The 19,994-nt window shown below is 41.1% G+C and overlaps 1 protein-coding gene across 1 annotated transcript in view; it reads left to right on the top strand.

Moving 5' to 3' along the window:
* LOC143119620 (collagen alpha-6(VI) chain-like) overlaps window positions 1-19,994 on the top strand; it is a 73,098-nt gene that overhangs the window by 2,009 nt on the left and 51,095 nt on the right. Inside the window, exons 2-10 of the mRNA XM_076281241.1 lie at window positions 2,666-2,762; window positions 6,732-7,313; window positions 8,305-8,862; window positions 10,853-11,467; window positions 11,586-12,152; window positions 12,265-12,822; window positions 13,923-14,501; window positions 15,397-15,950; window positions 16,040-16,061. Of these exons, the coding sequence (XP_076137356.1) occupies window positions 2,687-2,762; window positions 6,732-7,313; window positions 8,305-8,862; window positions 10,853-11,467; window positions 11,586-12,152; window positions 12,265-12,822; window positions 13,923-14,501; window positions 15,397-15,950; window positions 16,040-16,061 (4,111 nt within the window). The 5' untranslated portion in view covers window positions 2,666-2,686. The remainder of the gene's footprint in view (window positions 1-2,665; window positions 2,763-6,731; window positions 7,314-8,304; window positions 8,863-10,852; window positions 11,468-11,585; window positions 12,153-12,264; window positions 12,823-13,922; window positions 14,502-15,396; window positions 15,951-16,039; window positions 16,062-19,994) is intronic.

Raw genomic sequence — 19,994 nt, 5'->3', positions numbered from 1 at the left:
TAGAAGGCCCCGAGCTTTTTAGCAGCCCTTACAAGGGCTCTCTCCGGATCCTCTTGCGTGGGCCTCCACCCAGTGGTGAGGTCTCCCGCTCCCAGCTTCTCTCGCTGAGCGGAGGCCAGTCGCCTCTGACACCAATGTAACGATTTGATAGCGACACACACAGTTGTCCAATCAAAAGGTTTATTAGCTGAGAACGAGAGCAGGGACACAGACACAGAACACAATACACACGGAGCAGGTCAAGTACACACACACACACACACACTACACATACAGGGGAGGACGCACCCCCCCACACAAAACGGATCACACACGAGGGAGAACTAAAAGGGAAACATGTTAAAATAAAGACTCTAACATTACACTCAAAACTAAGGAGAAATACAGACATAAACCCCAAATGTTCGCTCCCGCATCCCAGCATGCCCTGCGTGGAAGAACGCTACGCAATGTCTTGTGCGCCGACGTTACAGTACTTTCATAAATCGTGCAACATATTCTACCTTGTCTGTGGACATCGTTATTTGCAAAGCCGGTGCTGGATAAACAAATAGCATGCGTGCGACAGAGGGAAAGTTCTTTGGTGTTGCTTAATCACCTACAAGCCTGGACAACCCCGGGTGCACCACCAGCCAGTGCAAAGGGATTTTTGTTAAAGGTAGTTTTTTTTTATCAGTGGCTAAGCTGAATTACTTTTTTTCATCTAAGAAAGATCTTGAAACAGTCATTCAGTCTTTTATTACCTCACGTTTAAACTACTGCAACTCATTATACACAGTCCCAACCCAATATAATTTAAACAGACTCCAGTTAATTCAGAATGCTGCTGCAAGACTCCTCACTGGCACCAAAAAGTTTGAGCACATAACTCCAGTTTTAGCTAAGCCTCATTGGTTACCAGTGAAATTTAGAATTGATTTTAAAGTTTTACTTTTTGTTTTTAAAGCACTCAATGGTCAAGCTCCTCTGTATATTTCCGATCTACTTTCCACCTACTCTACCGCCAGGTCACTCAGGTCCACAACCAAACAGCTGGAACTCCCTCCCACCCCATATCAAATCCTGTAACAAAATCGCCAGCTTTAAGTCAAACCTGAAGACACACTTTTACTCTCTTGCTTTTAATTACTTTTATGCCCTTTTTGTTTTATCCTTTGTTTTAAATGTTTTATATATATATTTATTTATTTATTTTATATATATAACTTTATTTCATTTAACACTGTTATTGCCTAACTTTATTCATGGAGTCATGCACACCTGTCTATGTATTTTCAAGGCATATTGAACTGCCTTCCCTGCTCTACCTGTAAAGAACTTTAGGTCAACTGTTGTTCGTTTAAATGTGCTATACAAATAAAAATAGACTTGACTTGACTTGAAATCCCATCATTACGTAACAAATGGTTACAGATGTCTTTAAGGCAACTGCCTCTAGAAGACCTCTCCAATGCCAAGCCTACAGTAGCTGCTTGATACAGGGGAACCTCCACGGAGTGAGAGAGGGGCCCAACTGAATAGACCTGAAATTTTAGTACCAACACTGCTGAGGACTCTGGAGATACTCTAGACTAGAGAACACCTCTGTGCTTTCTTCTCTGATTTAACGCAGATTGAATGGCTTCCATGTGGCCTCTGACCGACACGTCATTGTTACCATGATAGCTTCCTGAGTTGGTGACCATGTAGAAGTCCTAGCAGGTGTTTAATATTGACAGTGGAACCACAGATGCACTCATCACAGCGAGATGGTGTGTGACATATTGCCTGTAATATTGACTTTAAGTAGATAAAGCTATGTGCTTTTCTGACATAATTAATTACCGGTAACCAGCTTCTATGCTAAGAATTTGCGTTCACAATCACCACCATCATCAACAAACATTGTGAATGTGCCATAGATCATGGGATGTGAAGCTATAGTACGTCCAGTGTAATCAAACTCTGGAATTTCAATTCGGTATTTATGCTGTTGAATTTTGACTGTGATGGCACCACAGAAAAGAACAGAGTCATAGTACATAGACTGCAAACACAGAACATTTGAGGCAATATTTAATACTGATCTTCAAACAGCACAATACAGTGAAGACATCACTGAAATTATTTGCATAAAGCTACACTAAATTGTGCATAGCACACAATGTAGGTGCTGTTCTATTCTATGCATTGTTCACATTGTGAGTGCTTGTCAGAACTCTGTTTTCCTGTAGCCCTCTGCTGGCTTGTTTCAGTGTTTTTCAATGTCAGCTTTTGTTTTGGTTTCCCATGTGCTTTTGGCCACACCTGCCTTTGTTCTCCTTCCCGCGATTTTTTGGTCCTCACCTGTTCCTTATTTGCTAGTTTTACCCACCCTATTTACCCAGTATCGACATAAGAGTGACATGATGCTGTCATGAACACATGACACTGTCATAAAACATGAAACCTAATCCTAACCTCTAATCCTATAACCCTAACCCTAACCCTAACTCTAAACCTAACCCTAACTTGTTATGACAAAAACCGAATGTCACTTAACAGAAGCGTTATGTCAAACGTTTATGACTTGTTTATGACACGTTCATGACAGTGTCATGTCACTCTTATGTCAACACTGTCAAGTAAAGTCTAACCGTAACTTCTTTACACAAAGTCATTGTCTTTTACATGTTATTTATTTCAGGCTTTCATAAACACTGTGAACATGGCAAAGACTTGTGTTCTTTATGGTGCCATAATCGCAGCATCTTGTTTTCTCCTGAGTGCATCACAAAGAACAGGTAAATGTATCTCCGAAACAATACAGATGTGCTATGATTATCTAGCCTGACGAGTCAGACCCACATTAAAAATGTAGGGTCTGGGCACTCACCATTCGCAGTGCTCAGTCCGAGCATGGGCGGATTATGAACTTTCGGGCCCCTGGGCCCAGATGTATTAAGGGCCCCCCACTTATTGTCGTATATGTGGGAGGGGGGGTTTGGGGCTCCTCCCCCAGAACATTTTTAATTTGTTTGATGTGATTTCCTGTATTCTGGTGCATTTTGGGGATGGTCAATACTAAATTCAATCAGATTCATAGCCTACATCCTGATTTGTTGATATTGAGGCAATGATTCCATGCAAAGGCTTGGGCTTCAGGGCCCCCTGACCCCTTGGGCCCCTGGGCCTGGGCCCGGTAGGCCCGTGCAGTAATCCATCCCTGAGTCCGAGGGGCGGGATAATCGGTTATCTTTCAAATTCCCTCTGCACACAATAGGACAGCGCTATGAGTTTCCCACCAGCGGAGCTAGTTGGCTAGTTCAAACTTTTGTCAACTTTAATAAAAGCTTAACTCGTGTCACACTGTTCGCCAACAGCAACATTATCTTATTTGTTTTCAAGTAGCAGGGAATTCAAGCCAAACCGTTGCAACTCTGCCAGCAATCATTATGTTAAAGGACAATTCCGGCGCAAAATGAACCTAGGGGTTAATAACACATGTGTACCGAGTTCAACCGTTCGCTGGGATTTGTTTTCATGCAAGTCGAATGTGACCAGTTTTATTGCAAACCGCTAATTAGCGTTTAACGCGAGCCTTTGGGGCAGACGTACAGTAAAAAGTAATCACTATTTCTATACCACTAACAAGGCTCAAAATAGCACCACACTTACTGTACACGGTAGCATAATGAGGGTCTCTACATGTAAGCCGAAGCTTTGAGAACTTTGTAAGTGTACAGGCATTTTATTAAAAAGAAACCCATTACCGTTCACGTCTGGTTTACATACAGGCAGGCGCCTTGGGAAAACAGAACTCTGGGATGTGAAGTGAATCTCGCGTGAAACGTTGTTGCCGAAAAGTAAGCACTGAGCCAAGGTTGCACTGAGCGCATATAAGAGAAGCACTGAACGCAATGGACGTCCTTATCTTTTCGAGCTGGAATATAGGCTACCGACGAAGAGCTGCGGGAGCTCCGTGAAAGGGCTACGAGAGAGAGAGCTACCTGTAGTCAATGCTGCACACAGCCTCGCACTTCTGGAAACTGGTGGCGTACCTGCGGACTTTGTGAAGTTATGGCCACCGAAGAGGAGTGCCTGTGTTGCTGGGCAGACGTACAGTAAAAAGTAATCGCTATTTCTATACCACTAACAAGGCTCAAAATAGCACCACACTTACTGTACACGGTAGCATAATGAGGGTCTCTGCATGTAAGCCGAAGCATTGAGAACTTTGTAAGTATACAGGCAGTTTATTAAAAAGAAACCCATTACCGTTCACGTCTGGTTCACATACAGGCAGGCGCCTTGGGAAAACAGAACTCTGGGATGTGAAGTGAATCTCGCGTGAAACGTTGTTGCCGAAAAGTAAGCACTGAGCGCATATAAGAGAAGCACTGAACGCAATGGACGTCCTTATCTTTTCGAGCTGGAATATAGGCTACCGATGAAGAGCTGCGGGAGCTCCGTGAAAGGGCTACGAGAGAGAGAGCTACCTGTAGTCAATGCTGCACACAGCCTCGCACTTCTGGAAACTGGTGGCGTACCTGCGGACTTTGTGAAGTTATGGCCACCGAAGAGGAGTGCCTGTGTTGCATGGAGTGGGACCTGTTGCGTCGCGACACCCAAGAGACGCGTCTGAAGATTTCCCCTCATTGATAAACACGGCTGTAGTTGAAACTATTTTCCATGTCCCAAAAAGAAATTGGAGGCGGCGATCCATACCAGAGGGACCAGATGGACATCCACTAAGTAAGTACACTAGACAATGGGCTGTATTTTGGGCACCAGCGCATGGCGTAAAGTTCGTTTTCCACCCGCGCAAAGTTTAATTCGGTATTTTGCACGTTTATTTTTTTAAACATTGCGCCCAGGGGTGTGGCAATTAACAACCTAGGGAGGGGCTTGGCGCGTTGTCTAAAAATCGCTATCATACACCACCTAAACCTGGTCAGAAGTCAATAGCAAGTTGTTCATATGCTATTTTAAGAGCGCATGTCAACAGTCATATTGGCAGGTGCACGCACCATCCTTCTATCATTCATGAACGCACACCAGAAGCACGTCCATGCAAAGCATTACAAATTGCACGATTACAATGGGAAACATAATTAGAATAAGATACTGTACATCTCATGATGAGTATTTATTCACCATCATTTGCAAATTGGTAATGACGGTTAAAAGTGATTAGGGGAGAGGCGAGAGACACATATGGAGCACAGCTGAAGACGCACTGTCACGAGATATAAGCAACTCCTCTGCAGGATAAATGTTGTTTTATTCAGTCATTTGAGCAACATTAGGGTAAGTGTTGCTTTTTCCAGCCTATGTTTTCGGTGGTAACCCATTGTCAGTCAATAGTGAAAGTAACTGCATGTAACTGTCTTGTCGTTGACTGACTCCTTGGTGAAGTTAGTTTCACTTTGCCAATGAGTTCAAATAATAGACGAGTGCAAATGCGTGAAGGCTATGCTAGGTTTTTAGTAAAGCATGGTTTAAGAATGACTATTCCATACGGTCTCGCAAGCAGCCTCCTTCAAATGCGCCGTTGAATGCCAAAATACAGATGCATTTATTTGACATATCGCGCTTTGCGCCGTTAAAGGGAATGACAGATGTCATTCTCATTGGTTTAAAATGATGTTACGCCCCAAACACACCCAAATGACTGATTAAAAAACCTAGGAACACCTTGTTACGCCATGCGCTCCACTTTTGATAACGAAACCCCTCCCAATGTGAACGGGACATCCTACTAAATTTTAATAGACTTTTGACGAGTGACGATGCACTTTAGAATGTCATGATAGGGCCCAAGTTATGTTATATCGGAGCTATTATTTCTGATAGGCCTATATTGAGCAAATTACGTTTGATTTTAGTTCACATCACCTGCCTGTAGGCTATGTGAACCAGACGTGAACGGTAATGTGTTTTTTTTTAATAAACTGCCTGTACACTTACGAAGTTCTCAATGCTTTGGTTTACATGTAGAGACCCTCATTATGCTACTGTGTAAGTGTGGTGCTATTTTGAGCCTTGTTAGTGGTATAGAAATAGCGATTTCTTTTTACTGTATGTGTGCCCCGCAATAAAACTGGTCACATTTGACTAGCATGAAAATAAATCCCAGCGAAATAATTCCGTAGAAATGCATGGATTCCAGTTGCTGCTACTGGAAGCAACTGAATCCATGCATTTCCAATGAATTATTTTTGTTATCTGATCCCTTATCATACCTGTTAGTTCGTAGTCGTCGCTCGACGTATCGTGACTAAATTCTAAACTAAAAGATGGCGTCGAACGGTAAAATTCCTTAAGGTACTGTCTGTATAAATCGTCTTGTAAATAAACTACCAGTGCTTTTTCAAAGTTCTCCATGTCTCGTTTTAAATGTCAAGGCCTTCGGAAGTCTACCAATGAAGTATGGAGCTACTTTTGAGCCACGTAAATGGTGGAAAACAGTGATTTATTTGCATGGCTAGGCCGATGCCCGAGGCACCGCAACGAAACACTGTTGGTAGCATTGGCTAACTAGCGCAAGATTTCTGAGTGCAGGGGACAGCTATGAGACAAACGTTAACACTCGGTATCATGTTTCAACACACTTTAGGTCAATTCACACCGGAATTCTCCTTTAAGAGAAACATTTTGTATTAATTTTAAATGGCATTCTGATGTCAATACTTGGGTTACTAAATCCTCTGCTATCTCTAGTGCTCAACTTGCAAATAAATATTAATTTATTCATCTTTTTATAAATTCAGATTGTCAACAGGCAACCGTTGCTGACATTGTGTTCCTTGTGGATGGCTCGAGTAGCATTGGTGTGGATAGCTTTAATCAGACGAAGCAATTCCTTCAATCATTAGTGAGTGGACTTACTGTAGCATCAGACAAAGTGCGCATAGGCCTAGCACAGTTCACTGATGACACGTACCAGGAGTTCCTGCTGAAGGATCATGACAACATCAGAGATGTACTTAATCAAATTGCCCAGCTCCAGTACCGTCAAGGAGGAACTTATTTGGGAAAGGGCCTCACCTTCCTTCAGAATAAGTACTTTATCCCGGACGGAGGCAGCCGAGCTAACGTCCCAAAGATTGCCATTGTGATCACAAACGGCGAATCCTCTGATGACGTGGCAGGACCAGCCCTAATATTGCGGAGATTGGGGATTGTCATCTACGCCATTGGTGTTGGCAACTATGATGCCAAACAGCTGCAATCTGTTGCCAACAAACCTAATGAGCGTTTCTTGGTAGGCATCAACAACTACCAGGAGCTGCAGAACGTAATAGACAGTATGCAGAAATCAGTTTGCACTGCTGTGAATGTCGAAGCAGAGGGTAAAGTTTATTATTTTCTTAATGCTTTTACACCTACAGATCAATTTGGCCTAGATATTAGCAACATTAAAAATATACATTATTTAATATTACAGTTTTTCTCAGTCGCTTTGGTGCTTTTCTCACATCACTATTAACATTTGCACAGCAGTTAGTGCATTTCTCAAAACAATTAGTGCAAACTGCAAAACCTAGTGGATGACCTGCAAAAGCACGTCACTTGCTCAAAATGGATAGTCCATTCCTCAAAAGCAAGTATTTATGTCAATGAAACTGTCAGTGTAATCAAAATGAGAAGTCTTGACACCATCGTTTATGAACAAGATAGTCAAATGGCTTTGTCATGTTTTCATTATGACAGTTCTCTCAGTGTTTTCCAATGCAAAAAAAAGGTCAGAACTCGGTGACACTACCTGAACATGCTCAAGACAGCACTATACAGTACTTGTACAGCCATTTGAAAACTACAGTAAAGTTACACATTAGGGGAGTAAGTGAGTACAAGACACTGAATACGTACATTTTTACTGTATGCTCTTTGCAATTCTACAGCATTGACAGAATTTGATAACTAGTTCAACAATTTTGTATGTAATGACTCAAGCAATGAAATGAAGACTATTAGTTTTATTGGGAACGACTATTCAGCATCCGTAAGTATAGTTCATTTTGACTGACATGACATAAGCAAATGATAATGTTAAAAAACAGCAGAGAATTGTATGAAAGCAACTGATACATGTCCAAAAGCATTTGCAATTTGTTCAGAGGAAGGAGAAATTGCTACTATGATGTGCACAAATTACTAAATGTTGTGGAGGTTGAACTAATAGTTATGAGAATTTTCATTCTGATCTGAAAAAAGCACCAAAGCGACTGAGAAAAACTGTAATACATCTTCATTGTAAATCTATTGTTCTCTCCTTCTCTGTCTAATGTATGACTTTATCGAATTGGATGATTAAGTCCTCTCTTTTATAACTTGTTTCAGATCTAACACCAAGATATGCTGATATTTTCTTTCTTGTGGACAGTTCGGCTCAGTCACAGATTCAGGTCAGCATAAAACAAATGCTTATTCTACTTTCCAACCAACTCAGCATAAACATTGACGGCAATCGTATGGGCCTGGCTCAGTTTGGTGATACTGTCAAAGTGGATTTCAAGATGAACCAGTTCACCGCAAGATCTGATATCGTGGACTATTTGAAAAAATGGAGATTAAGGGGAAGTCGGACGCGTAACACCGGAGAGGCAATAACCTATGCCCGCCGTAATTTTTTCAATTCGGAGTATGGAGCCCGTGGATTTAAACCCTATTTGGTGCTCATAACATCAGGGAAATCAGATGACAATGTGATCAAAGCATCACAAGTTATTAAAGAACAAGGCGTGACTGTACTTACTGTTGGGCTTGGCCAAGCTGACCGAGTGGAGCTTCAGACCATTGCAACTGACTCTTATATCTATTTTGGACAATCAAATCAACAGACAATAACAGACATCAAGGCTGCTGTTGACAAGACTGCTGATGCCACTGTTAAAACTGGCAAGTAGTGTTAAAATGTATTTATGATGATTTATTTGTCTGAAATATACACTCCAGTTTTACCATATATTGTAAAGAAATCACAAAACAAAGTTGTACTTCACAGACACAAACTTTGTTCTCTCTGTGGATCACTACTTACAGTAAATATTATGCTAGCAGTTAGCAGTCTCTGCTGGCTAATATTAGTATTGCATTCACCAACAAACCCAAACCCTTTTTTACAGTTTTTCTCAGTCGCTTTGGTGCTTTTTTCAGATCAGAATGAAAATTCTCATAACTATTAGTTCAACCTCCACAACATTTAGTCATTTGTGCACATCATAGTAGCAATTTCTCCTTCCTCTGAACAAATTGCAAATACTTTTGGACATGTATCAGTTGCTTTCATACAATTCTCTGCTGTTTTTTAACATTATCATTTGCTTATGTCATGTCAGTCAAAATGAACTATACTTATGAATGGTGAATAGTCATTCCCAATAAAACTAATAGTCTTCATTTCATTGCTTGAGTCATTACATACAAAATTGTTGAGCTAGTTATCAAATTATGTCACAATGCTGTAGAATTGCAAAGAGCATACAGTAAAAATGTACGTATTCAGTGTCTTGTACTCACTTACTCACCTAACTACAGCAATGTGTAACTTCACTGTAGTTTTCAAATGGCTGTACAAGTACTGAATAGTGCTATCTTGAGCATGTTCAGGTAGTGTCACCAAGTTCTGACCTTTTTTTGCATTGGAAAACACTGAGAGAACTGTCATAATGAAAACATGACAAAGCCATTTGACTATCTTGTTCATAAACAATGGTGTCAAGACTTCTCATTTTTATGACACTGACAGTTTCATTGACATGAATACCTGCTTTTGAGGAATGGACTATCCATTTTGAGCAAGTGACGTGCTTTTGCAGGTCATCCACTAGGTTTTGCAGTTTGCACTAATTGTTTTGAGAATTGCACTAACTGCTGTGCAAATGTTAATAGTGATGTGAGAAAAGCACCAAAGCGACTGAGAAAAACTGTAGTAAATTAATTACAGTTTTTCTCAGTCGCTTTGGTGCTATTCTCACATCACTATTACAGTTTTTCTCAGTCACTTTGGTGCTATTCTCACATCACTATTAACATTTGCACAGCAGTTAGTGCATTTCTCAAAACAATTAGTGCAAACTGCAAAACCTAGTGGATGACCTACAAAAGCATGTCACTTGCTCAAAATGGATAGTCCAATTTTTCAAAAGCACGTATTCATGTCAATGAAACTGTCAGTGTCATCAAAATGAGAAGTCTCGACACCATCGTTTATGAACAAGATAGTCAAATGGCTTTGTCATTATGACAGTTCTCTCAGTGTTTTCCCATGCAAAAAAGGGCAGAACTCGGTGACACTACCTGAACATGCTCAAGACAGCACTATACAGTACTTGTACAGCCATTTGAAAACTACAGTAAAGTTACACATTGCTGTAGTTAGGGGAGTAAGTGAGTACAAGACACTGAATACGTACATTTTTACTGTATGCTCTTTGCAATTCTACAGCATTGTGACTGAATTTGATAACTAGTTCAACAATTTTGTATGTAATGACTCAAGCAATGAAATGAAGACTATTAGTTTTATAGGGAACGACTATTCAGTATCCATAAGTATAGTTCATTTTGATTGACATGACATAAGCAAATGATAATGTTAAAAAACAGCAGAGAATTGTATGAAAGCAACTGATACATGTCCAAAAGCATTTGCAATATGTTCAGAGGAAGGAGAATTTGCTACTATGATGTGCACAAATGACTAAATGTTGTGGAGGTTGAACTAATAGTTATGAGAATTTTCATTCTGATCTGCAAAAAGCACCAAAGCGACTGAGAAAAACTGTAAGACATTGATTTCTATAACTGAATTGTTTGTTTATTATATCTGGCTTTATATGCACTGTTTACTTTTTCATTTAATGCCATCTTGCCATCTGTGTTTCAGAGTGTGCAACAGCCAAAGTAGCAGACATTGTGTTCATAGTGGATGAATCCAGCAGCATTAATCATGCTTCAGTACACAACTTCCAGCTGATGCGGGCATTCATGGCAAGAATCCTCAAAGACCTTGATATCAGCTCAAAGGGTGTGAGGGTGGGCTTAACCACTTACAGCGATGACCCTCGACCCGAGTTCTACTTGAACACATATGATAATAAATTCGATATTTTGCAGAGCATAAAGCGGCTACCATACCATGGGGGCAACACATACACAGGGAAAGCTCTGACATTTGCAAAGAATAACATGTTTACCAAGGAGAGGGGCAGCCGGCGTGACAGTGGTGTGCAACAGATTGCTGTAATAATCACAGACGGTGTGTCTCACGATAACGTCAGTGGTCCAGCTCTGAAATTGTGTGATTTAGGAGTTAAAGTCTATGCAGTGGGTATTAAAAATGGATCTATGAATGAACTGCAAAAGATAGCCACTGACCCAGTTAGGAACTATGTGGTATCCATTGATGATTTTGTGAAACTTAAGTCAATAGAAGCAAATCTGGCAAAAAGAATTTGCCGTGAGATTACGAAACCACCCACACCACCACCAAAGGAAAAAGGTCAGTGTCTCCAGCAGTGCTTGAAAGTGATAAATGTATGACATTAAATAAAATGTAAACAGCCCCAGGATTGTGTATTTTTATAGTAATTATGTTCTGTGTGCTTTTTGTCTTGTAGACTGTGTCCAAACAGAGGAAGCAGATTTCTTTTTTTTGATTGACCAGTCATTCAGCATTGCCTATGAGGATTTTGGCCGAATGAAAAAGTTTGTTTTGGAATTCATACGGATGTTTCCTATTGGACCAAAACAGGTACGTGTTGGTCTGGCAAAGTTCTCAACCAGTCCTAGCCTGGAGTTCAACCTGGCCGATTACACAGACAAAAAGTCTTTGGAGAAGGCTATGGATGCTGTCGAACAAACTGGAGGTGACACTTATACAGGGGCCGCTTTAAATTTCATGAGCCCGTATTTTGAGGAGGCTGAAAAGAGTCGTGGTGATAAGGTACCCAGGTACCTCATTGTAATAACAGATGGGGAGTCACATGACAATGAAGTTGTGAAAAGGGCAGCAAAGAGATTACGCCAACAGAACATCACCATTTATGCCATTGGGGTGAAGGATGCCAATAACGACGAACTGCTGGACATCTGCGGTGATCCGAAGAGGAGGTTCTTCGTCAATAACTTTCATGCACTTAGACCAGTCAAGGATGATATTGTGACAGACATATTCTCTCAAACAGGTGAACAAAATGTGTTTTTATGATTGAAGTGTATGACTTGGCATAAATATTTTCAAACTGTGTCCTGTGCACTGTGAATTGGTTTGACCAAGCTTTGATTTCTCCCATGCAGCATGCAAGGAAATGCTGGCTGATGTCATATTTCTGGTGGACAGTTCTGGAAGCATTCACCCTGAAGACTTCCTCAAGATGAAGGCTTTCATCAACAGCATAATTATGCGGTCCGTCATGGGGCCAGACTCTGTGCGCATGGGGCTGCTGCAGTTCAGCACCGTCCAGAACGAGGAGTTTTCTCTTGACAGCCCCCAAACCCAAAATTACCTTGTGCAGAAAGTGAACGCCATGCAGCAACTGGGTGGGGGAACTCTGACCGGTCAAGCTCTCAGCTTTACCTCTCAGTACTTTGACACCTCAAGGGGCGGGCGCCTCAATGTCCCAAAGATCCTGATCGTCATCACAGATGGTGAAGCCCAAGATGCCGTTAAGTTGCCTGCACAGGCTCTGAGGGACAACAATATTGTCATCTACTCCATTGGTGTGGACGGCGCCAATATAATCCAGCTGAATGAAATCAGTGGCATCACAGACAGGGTGTATACAGAGAGAGACTTTGATGGCCTCCAGGTTTTGGAGGACAAGATCTTCTGTAAGATCTGTCATCCTGAAACTAGTAAGTGGTTGCAGTCCCCAGTGAGATGACCAATGCTTGAAATGAGACAGAATTTTTTTTTTTTCAAAAAAGAAAGAGCACCTGAACATTTCTCTATTCTCTATTATTTTTCCTGTCCTTTCTTCTTTCCTTCATTGTTATTGATTTAATGAGAAAAGTAAAACTTTACACAAGTTTTCCCATACATGAATTAAGGCAAGACAAGAAAACAATGAATATCTTCCCTAAAGGATATTTAATCCTTTTGGACAAGGATTAGGATTAATCCAAGAAACTGTCCACAGAAGAGTTTTGTCCATTGACATTGTTGTTATACAAAATGTTTGTGTGCAATAGGGCTGCAGAATTATTTCAATCACAATTGTAATTGCAATATGAACCAACTCAATTACCTAAACGCAATACAAATAGTCATGCACAGTTAATCTTGTCACATGTATTACTTTTATATTCATGTCATCCACCTTGACTGTGCCACTTCTGGTTGGTGGGTGTGTGTAGTGAAGGGTACAGAAATTCTGATTGGTGAGCTTTACAGTCGGTAAGAGGGTTCTGTGCTTCTTGTGCACTGGTTGTGCTCACGAATCAGGGTTGTCAAAAATTAAAGAGACATTTGGTATATTGAACTGAATCAGATCATTCACATTTAAAAATCATATCGCAAATCGTAATTGCAATATGTCAGAAAAATCGCAAGTAGAAATTTTCCCCAAATCATGCAGCCCTAGTACATTACCATGCAATCGTATTCTCAAGCAATACTTTGTCACACACACAGACACAATATCTCTCATGCACACACACACAATTCGCCTTATTCACCCGGCGGCCAAACCGAGGCTAAAGGGTACACTTGCCATTACACCAAAGTCTAGCAGATGATGGTGGTAATGCACTCCGTTTGAAAAACTCACTGAAGAAAAAGAACCGGCCAGTAAACCCTTCTTCTTTTTCGGTGAGCTTTTTTTTTGGCAGTTTGCAAACGGAGTGCATTACCACCACCATCTGCTGGACTGAGGTGTAATGGCAAGTGTACCCTTTAGCCTCATTCTGGCCGCCGGGTGAATAAGGGGAATTGTTTTGTTTCTACTCCCTTTTAGACTGCAGAAGGACAGAGGTGGCAGACATGATCTTCCTTGTCGATGGCTCCAGCAGTATTAGTGTGGATCAATACAAGAGCATGCAACGCTTAATGACCTCACTTGTGAGTAGCACGAATGTTGGAGAGAACCTGGTCCGGTTTGGTGCCATCGTCTACTCGGACGACGCAGAGTCCATGTTCACTCTGAATCAGTACACTACTGAAAAGGAGGTACGAACGGCCATAACAACCATTAGAAAACCAGGTGGAAACACTTACACAGGTGCTGCGCTTCGCTACACACTGGACTACTTTGGAAAACAACATGGTGGCCGTCGCGAGCAGGACGTAACTCAGATCCTTTTCATCATTACTGATGGAGAAGCCACAGATCCTCATGTGCTGCCTGTGTGGTCTAAAGAGATCCTGAGTTATGGGATCATGATATATGCCATTGGTGTGGGAGGGGCCAGACTTAGTGAGCTGGAGATCATGACTGGAGGAGACAGAAGAAGGGTGTTTTATGTGAGTGACTATGATGCTTTGGAGGTTCTGCACAAGGACATCTCCAGTGAGCTTTGTAAAGACATCAAACCACGTAAGTCCTTTTTTTAAATTAAATAAACAGGTCTCAGGTGCCCCCATGCCAGCTGGGTTCTTCTTGTTTAGTTTTATCTACACTACTGACATCTTTGTGTATGTTCTAGAGGCCTTGGTTTCTGAAAAGAGTATTGAGACCATGTTTATTGTCATCAATGCTCACTGAAGCTATATGAATAAATGGCATTGGTACTGATACTCAAAAATGATTGCAAGCAGCCCAAATCATTCAGTGATTATCCTAGAATTTGTTCCAGCAGCGGGGCTTAGTCACAGAAAGTGAAATTGATATGAAACCAAAAATTGGCACAACACAGAGTATTATTTACATCATTTTGAATATTAAAGCTTAATGGCATAGACCACTATCTTCCCATGAGCTAAACTATTACATGTATCTTTAATGCCACATTATATTGGTGGTATATAGGTCTGTTAAGGACGCAAAAGAGTAATTCAATTTCTGAGAAAGGCTTGCCTGAGTCTGACGGTTTTAGGCTAGTGAAAAATAGCAATTCATACGTTTTCCATGTCATTAATTTAAAAAAATCTAACAAAACCTAACAAAATTTAGAAGAGATGTGTTCTGCAATGATTATTTCTATGATTTCGGTGAGCACTAATGCTACACGAACGGCAAGCAGACATGACAACAGTTAAAAGCTATCTCCAGATTTAAATAGTTTCATAATTTATTTCTGCATTTATTTATTTGAAGTCATTTTTGGTCCTCCATAAGATTGGCAGAAAGCTGCAAAGTAAAGTTGAGCAATGGGGGGGGATTCAAGATCCGTGATTGTAAGCATATGAACTCATATATATTCAAAAGTAATTTCTATGTGAAAGATTGAACTACAAATCTACATAAAATGCAAATTATGATTTTTCTTTAGCATGCGAGAAAAAGGAGGTAGACCTGGTCATATTGACGGACAGCTCTGGCAGCATCAGTGCCACTGACTTTGAAATCATGAAGACGTTTATGAAAAAGGTGGTGAGCAGCTTCCACATCAAACCAGAGGCTGTGCAGGTGGCCCTAGCCCAGTTCAGCGCTTACCCCAAGAAAGAGTTCCACCTCAACGAGGTTGACAGTGAAGCCACAGCACACGCTAAAATTGATGCCATTGATCAAATAGGACAAGGCACATTTATCGGAAGGGCCCTTGAGTTCACCAGGAAGCGGTACTTCCAGACAGCAAATGGCAGCCGGAAAAACAAGGGTGTCTCACAGAACCTTATTGTGATCACCAATGGCAAGTCAAAGGATGAAGTGACAGAAGAGGCAAGGTTTCTCAGAGCCATGCAAGTTGATGTGTATGTCATTGGAGTGGGCAAAGTCTACAAGGATGAGCTGATTCAGATTGCTGGCACTCCGGACAGGGTCTTCATCGTGAACGACTTTCATGTCCTTGAACAAATCAAGTCAAAAATTGTGGAAACTGTTTGCGTGCCAGCTGACGCATAAGATGTTTGATCAAATGTTATGATAATTCACAATCTCAATATTATCTCCTTGATAAGTTGTTTTTCCCATAGATAATCACTGTAAAGAAATACCGTAAAATGTACAGTAACTTACTGGCAACAATTATCCAGTAAGTTACTGTCAATTATTTTTACAGTAAAGGTACCGTACTTCCATTTACAGTATTTTATGTATTCACCGTAAAATAAAAAACAATTAAACACTGTGATTTTAGTTGTATTTACAGTATTGATTGTTTTACTCTAGAAGAAATATCAAATACTGTGATTGTGTTTCTATGTTTTCCTATTATTATGACCGCCGCTTCGCTGCGCGGCGGTCATATAGGTTTAGTCAGATTTCTTTTTTCTTTTTTTTCTTTTTCGCATGCCTAAATTTCCGTCAATGAGTCCCGGGACACTGAAAGACCGGGGTACACGAAACTTGGTGGGCATGTAACCCCACATGGATAGCATGGAACCATCATTTTTCGTTTTGATCTGTAGCCCCCCCGCTGGACTGGACCCCCCGAAAGGAGGGTAGGGCAGACACAGTTTTCTGTGAATATCTCGAAAACCGTAGGGTTTAGGAGGACCTTGTATGTTGATCTCAAGGGGCCATGTCAACCCATTCCATAACCACTCATTTCATGTATAGCGCCACCTAGTTAAACACAAAAAATTAAAAATGAGGTGTTGTAATTGAAGGTATCTGTGACCTAACATAGTCAAAACTGCACGAAATTGGAAGTGTAGGATCATTATGACACCCTCTGTATGCACGCCAAGTTTTGTGGAATTCCGTTCATGGGGGGCCACACAATAAATTAATTTATGTTACTATACACCAACTGGCCTGTAGGTGGCCGGAGACAGTTTTCTGTGAATATCTCGAGACCCGTAGGGCCTAGGAGGTCCACCTTTTTTATGTATGTTGGTCTTAAGGGGGCATGTCAACCCATCCCATTACCACTTATTTCATGTATAGCGCCACCTAGTTAAAAATTAAAAAGCAAAAAATTAGGTGTTTTCATCACAATATCTCTGGCTGACAAGGTCAAAACTGCACGAAATTAAAAGTGTAGGATCATTATGACACCCTCCGAATGCATGCCAAGTTTTGTGTACTTTCGTTCATGGGGGGCCTTACAATAATAAAATAAAATAATTTATGTGTACATTTAGTGACGTACACCAACAAGGATTCCCGGGACACTGAAAGACCGGGGTACACAAAACCTGGTGGGCATGTACCCCCACATGGATAGCATGGAACCGTAATTTTTCGTTTTGATCTGTATCCCCCCCGCTGGACTGGACCCCCCGAAAGGAGGGTAGGGCAGACACAGTTCTCTGTGAATATCTTGAGAACTGTAGGGCCTAGGATGACCATTTTTTTCCGTATGTTTGCCTCCAGGGGTCATGTTAACCCATTTCATGTGCACACATGTGCACAAACAGATACACACACACACACACATACATTCACAGTAATCAAACGTATGACACATACTCACACAGTAGACATATGTACGCTTGCATGCACAGGCACATACACAGGCACACACACAAGCACGAATTGAGTGTGGATAATGCAATTTAGTGAGACAGTTAGAATCATATATAGGCCTTTCAGCGTGATTTCTTTTTGTGGAAAAAATGTGCTGGATTGGGCGGCGGTCATATTTTGCACCGCTCTGCGGTACATCTAGTTATTATTATTATTATTAGGAAATAGTTTATCCACCTCTCAAAAGAGTTTATTCACCAATTGCAACTTTTAACATTCAAAAATCACATTGTATTATCCACATTACCGTTGCCAAGCAACGTGACACCATTTGAGACGTAAGTTGCTTGAAAGTGAATTCGAAAAAAATATCCAAAATGGCGGAGCTAACTCTAAAACGGCAGTAGTTCTGTATTAGCAAATAAGTTCAGCGTTTGTGCCCTTAAATTTTGTAATACGTAGCGATAAACTATTAACCTGACTCTCGCCAGATGAATTTCGTTCCGCCTAGCTCCACTCATCCATCTGGGATCGATCCATTGGAGTGGTGCTTCAGAAGGCTAGGTCTTATTAAAAAATCCTTGCATAAGATTGGATAAGCCACTTGTCCGTCATCTATTGACGTGCTACTTCAACCATTCACATCGAAGCCAACCCGTGACGCTGAGAACAGTCTCACAGTCGCTTCTACGCTACGTCACATCTATGAAACTCCCACCCTGCGTCCTGATTGGCTCTACCATACAATCTCGTGCTGAAATCACTCTCAACGGAACCGATCCCAGATGGATGTGAGTGGAGCTAGGCGGAACGAAATTCATCTGGCGAGAGGCAGGTTAATAAACTATCACAATTACATCTAAAAACCCAGGTTTTGTGACAAAAAATATGTCTGAGCTCATTAACAAGCCATCTGCCAGCCACCTACTTTGCGTTTTTCTCACTCCAAGGTGAAGTTATGAAATCGTTGCTCTCTCACTATGAATGATTGGAACGTTTGTCTTGGTAATTCAATGCAATATGCGGATGAACTAGCAGTCAAAAGTCTTAAGAGTCGTTGTGCTGGGATATCGCCACTCGTGATGACCTCTCGTCCAATCAAAAATGAATAAATAGCTCAATTGGACCTAACTGTTGTTGTATAATATCCTGTAAAGGTTAGTTGAAATAGGAAGTACTGTAGGAATTTATGATCAATGTGATTGGCTAGACCAGTGATTTCAAATTTAATGCAAAATCTACGCCCATTATGATGCTGGACTTTACATAACATTTCCCTATTGTTAATACCCAGACTCTTCACTTGGTGAAATGAAGTAATGAGTCTGGTGAAACCAGGCAAGTTACTAGCAGGTTCTCTCCCAGATCTATTTATGCAAGAATTTCCACTGTATTATTAAAGGGAGGCTACACCTGGGATGTAACTGAAGCATTCCATTAGCGGAACGTCTGCTGTAAGGGATAATGTATAGAACGCTGGTCATTATTGGGAAAATAAGTCCCGACAGGGCGAACCGGACCCCGACGCGCAGCGGAGGGGTCTTGTTCCGCCCTTAAGGGACTTATTGACGGTCACTCTATATGACTTTAGCCTACATAGCCTAGCCTATTTGTTACCGTTTATCAACACACGTTGAACTTGAATCAAACATTCGTTAGAACACAGCTGATCAACTGTCTGCTTTCACTTTTGAATGAAGTTCCAGTTCTTGCGTAGTGATATGAAATACCTGAAGTAGAAGCACAAACTCCGTTGCCATTGACAGCGGTAATTATATGTTTGCAGCGGTAATTACATGAAAATATTTTACCGTAGAAATTTGGGAAAGCCCATTCAAGTCAATGGAGCGTTCTACTTGCCTTGTGAAGAGCCGTCTAGGCTAATAAGTAAGGGATAATGTATAGAACGTCATTATTGGGAAAATAAGTCCCAACAGGGCGAACCGGGTCTTGCTTCTCCCTGAAGGGACTTATTTTCCCAATAATGACCGGCGTTATATACATTATCCCGCTTATTATATGGCTACTTGCCAAAATGAAAAAATAAACTCCACGATATGTCTCTTTACACTTATTTGTTACCGTTTCGTCGTGGCTTTTGCTGATAAACAAATAGTTCGCAACACACGCTGAACTTGAATCAAACATTCTTTAGAACACAGCTGATCAACCGTCTGCTTTCACTTTTGAATGAAGTTCCAATGCAAGAAGTGACCGGACTACTTGCGGAGTGATATGAAAAACTTAAATTAGCAGCACAAAACCCGTTGCCATTGAAAGTGGTAATTATATGTTTGCAGCGGTAATTACATGGAAATATTTTACCGTAGAACGTTGGGAAATCCCATTCAAGTCAATGGAGCGTTCTACTAGCATTGTGAAGAGCGGTATAATAAGCAACAATAGCCTCTACTGCAGTGCAGTTCATATAGGAAGTTTTCTTTGGTTCCTTGTCTTCTGTTCGGTCTGGGGTCAATTTTCCTCTTGCAGACACATCCAGTGAGATTGGCTACAGTC

Source organism: Alosa pseudoharengus, unplaced genomic scaffold (genome assembly GCF_046254945.1).
Source record: "Alosa pseudoharengus isolate Yale_2024_CS ecotype anadromous, Long Island Sound unplaced genomic scaffold, YU_APseudo_1.1 YU_APseudo_1.1_scf_12, whole genome shotgun sequence".
In the NCBI taxonomy this organism is placed as follows: domain Eukaryota; kingdom Metazoa; phylum Chordata; class Actinopteri; order Clupeiformes; family Clupeidae; genus Alosa; species Alosa pseudoharengus.
This window is presented reverse-complemented; position numbering and strand designations above follow the sequence as displayed.